The 10,151-nt window shown below is 54.5% G+C and overlaps 2 protein-coding genes across 2 annotated transcripts; both read right to left on the reverse strand.

The window, feature by feature from the left end:
• Window positions 1–77: 77 nt before the first annotated feature.
• CCM_02384 (VosA) lies at window positions 78–998 on the reverse strand (the record flags this gene model as incomplete). Its single annotated transcript, XM_006667536.1, has 1 exon — window positions 78–998. The coding sequence occupies one exon, from the start codon at window positions 996–998 to the stop codon at window positions 78–80; it is 921 nt and encodes a 306-aa protein (XP_006667599.1).
• Window positions 999–7,258: 6,260 nt separating this feature from the next.
• On the reverse strand, window positions 7,259–8,602 carry CCM_02385 (C6 transcription factor, putative; the record flags this gene model as incomplete). Its single annotated transcript, XM_006667537.1, has 2 exons — window positions 7,259–7,855; window positions 7,949–8,602. 2 exons carry the CDS (start codon window positions 8,600–8,602, stop codon window positions 7,259–7,261), a joined length of 1,251 nt encoding a protein of 416 aa, XP_006667600.1.
• Window positions 8,603–10,151: the final 1,549 nt, after the last annotated feature.

Consider the following 10,151-nt stretch of genomic DNA (forward strand, 5'->3'; position numbering starts at 1 on the left):
CATAAAAATTATACCATCGGTCAATAAACGCCGAGATGCCTTTCCCCCTCTTCAGCCTATCAGAGTACTGTTTTCATTCATTCATCCTCGTCGTCTGATCGGCCGTCTCCCCCCCGCGGCCTTCCTCTATCGTTGCCCTTTTTGATCGATATGATGCATCCCTGTTCCTTGAGTTTCTTGGCGAGAGAGCTACTCGCAACCATTCCTGGGAACTCTTTCGCGCTAAAAACTTGGAATATATCCGTTTTGATTTCGGTGAGAATTGGGAAATGTCGGAGAACGGCGGCGCGGGCGGGATCAATCATGATGAGCGTAAACTTCAATCGAAATGCGCCGGGCGTTCGACAAGAGAGATCAGAAAAGCAAAAGAAACAACCTTCTTCACCTCGATCATCATCCCCGACAAACGGCGTCCCCACCAATGAGCCCATGAGCCGGCGTTGATGATTGTACTCGTCAGGCATGTACGACGCATCTCGAAACCCTGATTCATCCCAGATGGAGCAGTTCATCACATAGTTTGGATATCGTAGATATGTTCGCCTCTCTTCCTCGGACAGACTGGGTCCGTCAACTTTGAGCTGCACTATTGGCGGCGGGTCGATGACTCGTCTGTCCCGGTCTCCAAAGCCGCAGGCGCGAGCTGCTCGTGGCTGTTGGCGCACCTCAAGGCTGAACATCATGGCGTCTATGTGAGGCTCGCGATCTGGCCCAAGGAGATTTGGTACCCAAGACGACCTTGTTTTGTGGGCTGTCTGCTGCGGTATGTTGGCTTGGTGTTCGGGGGGCCTGGAGAAGTGCTGCTGTCCATGCGACTCCGGTCCACCATACGGCCTTTGGTGATGTGTATGAAGAGTCTGGGGAGCATATTGTTGGTGAAATTGATCTTGGCCATGTCCTGGGTGTTGAACGCGATATGCCGATCCAGTCGGCGGCGCCATGGGATGCATCCCACCGCGAGCTTCATGATGACGCTGGTCCTGCGGCAGGCCATGCATGGAGGAAGAATATCTCGGTGCGCCTGCTAGGAGGCTATCTGGAGGCGGAAGCACTGGGCGCTGTTGATTTGATGGTGTTGAAGATGACGAAAAATGGGGAGGTTGTCGTCGGTCGTGTGGCCGGTCATTGTGCGAGTGAGGCTGCATTGCTTCCCATGGGCAGAATCACACGCGTGAAAATCTACAGCACACGACGATGCGCTTCCCCGCTATTCATATAGAGGGAAACTGGAGATTTGTATCGGAGAGAACTGCAAGTCCTCACAAACAGCTGTAGCCAGTAGTAGTGCTGTTGTCGGCTTTGAAGGTGTCGAGGCAGCGTTGTAGACGGGTAAAGCGTCGACGGTTGCATGCAGACATGAAGTTGACTCGCGCTTTGGTATGCAGATACGAGATGTGGCAGAGTCCAAGAGACGAGGGCTCGATGCAATTATATGCAAATTCTGATCTGCGAATCACCAACGTCGGGCGAGGATGCGGTGGGAGTCTTGAGCAGGGTCGTGCGGGGAGTTGGTCTGGGTTCAGCGAGTAACGAACGGGCGTTGTGAGGAAGGAGCCCCAGTCGGCAGCAAAAGCAAATTCGAGCCTGCAACAACTCGCAAAGGCCGGTGGACCAGTGCGGGAAAAAAGGATGAAGGTGCGAGTGTGCAGGCAGAGGTGGATTCCTAATAATGCGCACAACAAGACATACATGAAGGTAATGAACGGCAGACGGGAGCGGGCCACTCCCTGGCAAGGCGCGTGAGGCGTCACCGAGTTTGCGAATGGCTGAGACGGTGATGAGCCACAAGAGAGACAGGGTTTGGAAGCCGTTGTCTAGCGTGCGTCTCACAGATTTCGGGGAAATAGATGTCTCTGGTAGTCAAACAGTCAAGTGATTGCGTAAAGAGTAACGTGCTGGTCCACCGAATGCAGCAATTGTACTGGTCGGGCAACACGCGGTTGTTGGAGGCGTCGTAGGTTGTGAGACAGGTGGCCGCCGTCGTGGCGGGACGGCGGGAAAGGCGGACGCGGCTGAGGGTTCCCAAGAAAGCATGGGATCATGAGTATGAACGGCAAGCAGATGGGCGAGCCACTCGTTTCATAGGAGTGGGAGGACCAAGTATTAGCAGCTGGTCGATGCTGTGTTGTTGGGACAAGACGCTGATCGTTGTGCCAGGACAAGTAGCTGGTCGCTGTGCTAGGACAAGGAGCTGGTCGATGTGGTGACAGGACAAGTAGCTGGTCGATGCTGCGCCAGGACAATGCTGCACCAAAGGAAGCTGCCCAAGTAGACGGTTGCCCGAGGAGGAGAATGACGACAAAGCCTGATGGAGACCAGGGCTCGATCCAGTGCAAAAGACAAGCTGTCCGTCGTCAGCAGGAGCATGGATTGGGAGGCGACAGCAGTCGTGTTCCGTCGTCAGCCGCGTTGGAATGGTACAGGAATGGTCCAAGGGAGCTGTTGTTAGCAGAAGTCATTACGGAGCAGCCGTTGCAATTATCCGTACAAAAAGCAAATCGCTTGTGCCTCGAGCGGCTGTATTGGCAGATTTGCCGGGGGGGGCTGGGTCGGGCCCAAAGCCAGCGAGCGCCTTCACAGGGCACTTGCAGGCTTTGCAGCACAAAGTATTTGGGCCAGAAGTGACAGATCTCATTTGTGGCGACGGGCGACTGCGAGGCAGGCGACGGCACATGCCTCCATGATCCATGGCATCCTTGTCAAGAAAGCGAGCCAGCCAGAGGTCTGGTGAGGCCAGGATGCTTGACCCGCCTGAAAACGGGCCACAAGGGCACAACCGCTGCCATCCGGGAATGTGGTTTGCGACCGTACTGGGGTGTCCTTGTACGAACTCAGATCTGTGTACGGAGGAATTCGCACGGCGTACATACTCCGTACTGATAGAGGCATGATTGTCGGAGCAAACAGTTGACAGACAGACTAGCCCTGTTCGCGAATAGTTGACCAGATTGGCCCTGGCGTCCACGGCGTGTCGCATCTACTCTTCTTTGTTGCCTTTTTCTTGGTCATTTATATTAGACGACACCCCCAGACGGGTTGATCCTCAGGGCCTCGGCGAAACGGCCAGTCTGGCTCGAGTATCCGCTGCCCCAGCACCCCCCCGGTGGAAGAATTTAGCGTATTACCAGCTGGTGAGAGCTGCTCCATGTGACGTCAACGCACTTTGTGCTTCGCAGCGTTGGATCTGCCAGGCCCGCAGGCGACTCAGATGGCCCGTGGCCGATTCTGGACACCGGGAATGGGGGATTCCGCGTCTGGGAAGTCAGTGTGACGGCATCGTCCCGATTGAGAGGTGGCCCGAACAATGGGCTTGGAACGTTGCTCGTGGCTGTGAAACAGGTGGTAAAGGATGCTCGTCACAAACAGCGCTCTTGTGTGTATGGGTGCGTACTGGTACGTTGCAAGACCAGAGTGCGCTATTCTCGGTGTGTGCCAGGATTGGGTCTGGGCTGATGGCCGAGTCGAGAGTCGAAATCGGGGGAAAGTGCGCGTCTTGCTTGGACAGGGTAGGCGTAGGCGAGGCTACTGGCATGGAAGCTAGGCGTCGGGCGGAGGCGGCAGTCGAGGCAACAGCAGCAACTCCAAGATGGCAAATTATTATGTTGAATAAGCGACCGCGTCTAGCGACTGTCGGATGGATGCAAGGCCAGGCAGGGGACAGAAGAATGCCCCATGGCCGCTGGTTGAGCGGCCAAGTCGTCACTGTACGGAGCAATAACTTTGCTCTCCATCACCTACATACGGCCACCTGGCAACCTGGATCTAGCCCAGGGTTCACTAATATGAGCTCGATGCGGCACGCCATCTCCAGCTCGTCCCACATCAATAAAGACCCTGGTCAAGGTGGCGATTTGTAGTTTGTATCCGTACAAACGAAGTAGTTTACCGACACATGGCTAGGGTAGCTTGGAGTCTGTCTTTTGGCCAGCGACTTGTCGTCCTCGGAGCGTCTGATCCGCGCCGTGGTTGATAGACTCGATAAGTATCGTACGTTGGACGCATTGTGTGGCTGTCAGCTGGGACGAGCAGTTCCGTTGCCGAGACACGAACAAGTGTTCCGCGTTGGCTACAGGACGTCGTGAGATGGAGGACGAGGTGTTGCAGTCGACTGGGGCCTGTCTTGGCTGGAAGGGCGGGGGTCTGGTGAATCTGGAGCATCTGGAGCTAGTTAGGCAGGGAGTAATTCGTACATTCGTATGAGTAGTTGAGCTAATTCACAGCACACCAACACGAACCTGAGAGAAAGTACGATGGCTTGACAGCTTTACATGGAGCTACTTGGCTTTCTCAGGTAGGTACATACTAGGTGCGGGCTGACCCCAAGATGCGTGGGGGTGCCAAGCCACATTACCTGTCTTTGTGTAGCGCCCGCCGTTTTCCCTCGCTGATCAGCTGATGCTTCCCCTCCAACGCCCCATCGGTTCTGCTCGCCGCCCCCTCTCCCTTCCTCTTCACCCTGTTCACCACCCGACCAACCAGCCTCATGCACTATTCGCCAGCTTCAGCCTTCCGCCAACGCTGGCTGGTATCCGTAACTACCGAGTACTGACTGGTAGCCTGGTACGATGCCACACGGAAGCCTGCACTGCTGAATCTCATCTCTTGTAGATCCACTTTCCCGCCAAGACGTCACATCATCGTTGAGCTCTGTAATTTGATGGTGTGCCTGCTCCGTTGCGACGGCCGAATGACGTCCCTCAAGGCTTCAGCAGCGCCGCCGAGAACGTTCGACCTGCCTCTTCGATTGGCCTGCATACGATGGCAGTTTGTGGCTGTCACGCAGACAACCCGATGAGTTTGTCCACGGTCACCGGTGCACCCCGTGGTTGAAGGCTCCCAGCAGCCTTGCCCTCCCTACCCCCAGTCTGCCCGATGGTGGGTTCGTTCAACTGCAATGCAAGCCAAGCCCGGGGTGGCGGAGGAGCCTGCTCACACTAGGAAACAGCCCAAGCCGGCAGCGATCCCCGATGAGCATCAATACGGTCCGGCGCCCGCTGCCCCCAAGGTAAACAGCATTCCCTCATTGCCGGAGGAGTAGATCGCGCACTAATAAGCTTTTCATCTTGGACACTTGGCTACATACGAGCCCAGGCATTCGGGTGCTTGATCAATCTTGACAGCCTGTCTTTGTTGAACCCCTCTTCCAATGCTGCGTCAATTGTCACAACGGGATCGGCCAACCACTCACCCGTTCCAGACCTGTACATGCATGCCATGTCTTGCAGCCCGGTACAATCAGCCTCGGCAGCCAACCCTAGTCAATATGGCGTCCTTTTTCCACTCAACAAGGCTGGTTCAAGGAACCAATGATGGCGTTGTGTGAGCGTCAGCCCATTGGTTTTGAAGAAGCACAGTGCATGACGTGCGCAACATGTGCGATCTCCGACGCTCAACCCACACATCACACCTTGATCCTGACCGACTTCTCCTCTCCCCGGCCTTTTGAGCTGAGAGAAAATTTCTTTTTTGTCTGCCGCCAGCTCGTGGAACTCAGACATGGCTGGCTTGATAAAGGCCTCGTCTCCACTTAGTATACCAGCGGTCCAGCATCACGCAGTCCCTTACCGAGTTATAATGTCCAAGTAGCTTTGGGGATGCCACTTTTGTGTCACAGACTCACAGTTGATTCCCTTGGCGGCGGTCTTTGCGCAACGCGGGAGAGAATACAATCGAATAATAAGTTCGGCATTCCCAAAGAAGAGCTCAACGCCCAATTGGCAACTCTGGCAACACACGTGGTCTTGGATGGTCTACACCGCTGCAACCTTGGAAGAGTCTGTCTATGTAAATTGTTTTCGAACAAAGGAGTCGGGACAGCTGCCACTGTCAATGACACGAAACATTGATCCTTGAATACGGCATATCAAGGGACAGTGCCCATCAGCCAATCAGTGTGTAACCTTGCGAAGCCAACGAAAGAAAGGTCAAAGAGGTTCAAGAAACCACGACTTGGCATGGTTAGACAATGTCGAGGCAACATCTAGGCGGCTCTGTGACCATGCCCAAAGAGAAAACGGCAACCCCGCCCATCCAAGACACTTTTTTTTTTGGCAGGGTAAACGATCGTCCCCAGCATTACCAGTAAACGAGCTAGACAAAGACCCCAAGGAGACCAATGGTGGGTGGGTGGTACATCCTGTGCTCTGTCTGCATTGGCGGACTGTAGTGAAAATCGTGCGCGTGTACCCATCCCATCGGCAGCGCGAGAATCCGTGCCTTTGGACCGGTTTTGGGGAGGGACAAGAAACGGCCGATGCGAAAGTGAAAACGAGCACAGGGCGGATCGAAATCTCAGGGTCCTGGTGTGTGTGTGTGTGACAGACATGGAGGAGAGGGAAACGTGTACGGTGATGAGGGGTATGGGGGAGAAGAATAGACATTGGCACAATATTTGTACCAGGGTGGACAATGGTGATACTTGCGTAGCAATAAACGTCGTTGCTCTTGCCCAAGGGCGCACTCGACTGCCTTGTGTGTGTGTGTTTTTTTCTTCGTTTTTTTTTTTTTGCTTTTGTAAGCTGTTTAGACATTTCACAATAGATTTGGCAAAAAAAAGCGTCAGCCGCAAAATCCCTTGCAAGTAAATGGTGGCAAGAAGTACGCGTAAGGGGTGGGTGGAAATACGGTTATCCCAAATTGCAAAGGAAAATTGGTACACAATCGAAAATGAGTCAAGGGTTTGTATTATCAGCTTTCTATTCTTGGGGGCAAAGTAAAAAAAGATATGCAGCTGAAAAGGGTGTGAGGGACTGGGTTTGCCCTTGTTCGCGTATATAACCAAGCCGAGTTTCCCAACCCTGTATAGAATGCAGGCCACATGAAAGACCCAGGATATATAAAAGTGAAGATGTAGAGGAACTCGTCTTGATGTGTATATAAATCTCTGAGTGAGATGAAATAAGTATAGATATTATGTCATTTTGATGGCCGTAGTTGGTAATGATGGGTAAAAAAAAAAGAATGAAATGCAAAACGTCCTCAAAGTCCAATTGCTAGTCGCATAATCCAATCGAAAATATAGGGAAAAAAAATATGGTGTAGATGGGGAAGAGAAGGTAAAAGACAAAAAACCAACACCAAAAAAAGAGACACTTTTACGTTGTGTGGATGCAGTGGGTGGCGATTGGAGGAGAGTCGGATATGGAATTCGACGGAGAGGGGGTATATAGAGTTGATGAAGGGAGCGTCAAAGCTCCACATTCAAAGGTGTGTGATGTTGGAGGCAAGCCGAGTCGACAAGATTCGGTTTCGGGCTTGTTTACCATGCCATGGCAGTCAAGCCCAAGAGCGTGGCAAACAAGACGGTCGCGAGCGTCGTCACAGCGTCGGGAGGGGCGACGCCTCGTCCAGCGCCCGACGTGGCCGTGTCATTGACAAAGCCTGGTCCGCAAATAGTATTCACCTGGCGCGCAGCATCCCTGTAGGTCGAGGAAATCTTCTGGGAGCGATCGCTCGTGGCGGCATGGAAGATGGCCATGGTCTGGGTGGTGCAGGGGCCGCACGAGGGCGTGGAGCCGCCGGGCAGGGGCAGGCCGAGGGGCATGGAGTAGAAGAAGATGTCGGAGGGATTGGTGACGTTTGTGACGGCGCTGGCGAAGCAGTAGTTTTGCGTGGCCGGGTTCTGCAGGCAGGTGGCGGCGTAGAGCACCTTGTAGGCGCGCAGGCCGTTGAAGGCCTCGGTGACCTGCCCCTGGTCGGCGTCGTACTCCGTTTTGCAGTTGGACGCGTCGAGCATCTTCTTGGCGGCCTGGGTGAGGAAGGTGTCGCACTGGGCGACGTCGGCGGCGCAGGTGGCGTCGAGGACGCGGACGATGCTGACGAGGGATTTGGAGGCCTGGAAGAAGGAGGTGGATGTCTGGGGGCGGTAGGCGGTTAGTCAAGGTGTCGCGGACCGGCGGCAAGAGAAGACAAGAAAGGTGAGAGGGGATTGGAGAGCAAGTCAACGTACTCGTAGCATCATGGAGAGCGGGTAGCACTTTTTAAAGGTGGCGTCGTCGAGCAGCTTCTTCATAAAGTTGGGGCAGGCGCCGGTTGTGCTGCTGCTGCTTTTGAATATCGACGTGGGGGCGTCGTCGAATGGCAAGGGGAGAGGCGAGGATGTGGAAGAGGAGGAAGGCGAGGACGAAGTAGGCGTCGCCGAAGATGATGCTGATGATGCTGATGATGCTGATGAAGACGAGGCAGAATCGCTAGACGCCGCAACCGCTGTGCCTCGTATCTCAATCACAGCGTCAGGATCTCGCCGGACCAGATCGAGCTGCCGCGTGAAATGTGTCAGCGTCATTGGCGCGGGCACGCGCACATGGTTGGACGGTGGCTGGTCGACTTCGGGGTTGGTCCAGGAAGGTATCGTCGGGGTGGACGCTGGCGCGGGTGGCCGCCACTGCTGCGTCGCGGCGGCGGCGCCTGCGACGAGTACCGTCATGATGCCGGCGCGGAGCGACATGGAGCGGTTATTGTGCGACGCGGATGACGAGGATGAGTAGGACGAGGCAGATCCAGAACGACGGCGGCGGCGGCGGGAGGACGAGGAGCAGCAGGGACAGCTGTTGGGCGTCGTTGTGCCACGGGTCGTCGAGGAAAGTGAGACACGGCTCGCCATGATTGGACCAGCGTCCAAGGGTCGCTGTTGGTCTTTTGTTGCCGTTTTTTGTCTCGTCGATTTTTTCTTGGATGCAATGTCGTCCAACGCCATGTCAATTCACGTGCCCTCGTTGTGCTTGGACAAGCAAGTCTCTTGTCGTCAATGCAGTTTGTTGTTCGCAGTGAGCAGCGGTGGGCACCACCCGTGGGTGTGTGATGTCTGACGGTGGCGCGGCTAGAACGAATTGGCCGGCAACAAGGCTCCTTGATTTTTCCTTTTCGTTGCGTGGCGCAGATTTTTCCAGAGCTTCTCTTCTTGTCCTGATTTTTTTTGGCTTCCGTTTTACCCGGCTGGATCTGTTGGCGGCGCGTGCACAGCAGAGCAAGCAAGCAAGCTTGCGACGACGGCCTTTGCGAGTGCGTTATTAGCTCCGGGGGCGGCGACGTGCGTTGGGGGTGGGCGGTCGTCGCAGGCTGGGCTCTCTCCAAGCATATGTATCCGGATGGCAAGAAGGTAGGTAGGTAGTAATAGTGTGAGAACGTGTGTGTGAGCCAATGGATCCGAATAGTTGCCAAACGAACGATGGCAGTTGGAGAGGTCAGAGGCTATCCAGCAAGATTCAACGAGTGTGGTTAGGTAAGTTAGGTAGGTAGGTAGTTTGTTGGGCGAGCGCAACGGCTGGGCAAGGAAGAAGAAGAAAGACAAAAAGAAGAAACAAAGTCAACAGCAGCGTGCTTGGCTTCGCTGCAGTCGTTTCCCCGAGGCAGTCTGTTTTTTCCCCTTCCTTCCCCCTGGTCGGGTTTTCTGCAATACACGTAGCCGCGACCGGGGACTGTTATGACAGGGATCCCGGGGCGTAATAAGCAGTAAGGACCAGTTACTGGTACATACGGTGGGCGGATGGTAATTTAGAGAAAGGCTACCAGGTAGACCAGGTAGGAGGCGGGGATGATGGCGCGACAAGGGTGCATCTCGCGATGTTGTTTGGCGGATCGCGAGTCACTTGATAATTATCCAAGTGCAAGAACTTGAAACATGGACAAGACCGGCTACATACAGCTTGCATGTACGGATATGGATACAGGACAAGAATATGAGAGGGCAGCATCATGGAAGCCATTATTTTACCTTTTTAGCGGCCGTCTAGCGCTTCTTTGCGTTGCTGTGCCTGTGTGCCTGGACGCCTGTGTGCCTGGACGCCTGAACAGCCTGGGGGGCAGCCTGACGGGGCCTTATTACTTACTGCCGGTACTTCGTACTGGGCTGGGATTGCTCGCCCATGCCCATGGACAAGGGGGATCCCTTGCCCCAGCCGGCGGGTTGCTATTCGTGCTTTCTGTCATGAATGATGCTCCGTCTCCAAAAAGGCGTGCAGCTTGGCAGCAAGCCAGGGCATGCACCAAAAAAGAAAAGCCCACCAGACAAGGCTCTGGCCACCACCACTCATCAAAAGCGAAGCCTTCGCCTCGTTGATAAGAAAACGTGGACAAGCAGACAGGGGGAAGCCGAAATCTAGATGCTGAATCCGTAATTTGTACAAATTACAGATTGTGGTTTAAAAGATGGC

Source organism: Cordyceps militaris (assembly GCF_000225605.1).
Source record: "Cordyceps militaris CM01 unplaced genomic scaffold CCM_S00002, whole genome shotgun sequence".
Lineage (NCBI taxonomy): Eukaryota > Fungi > Ascomycota > Sordariomycetes > Hypocreales > Cordycipitaceae > Cordyceps > Cordyceps militaris.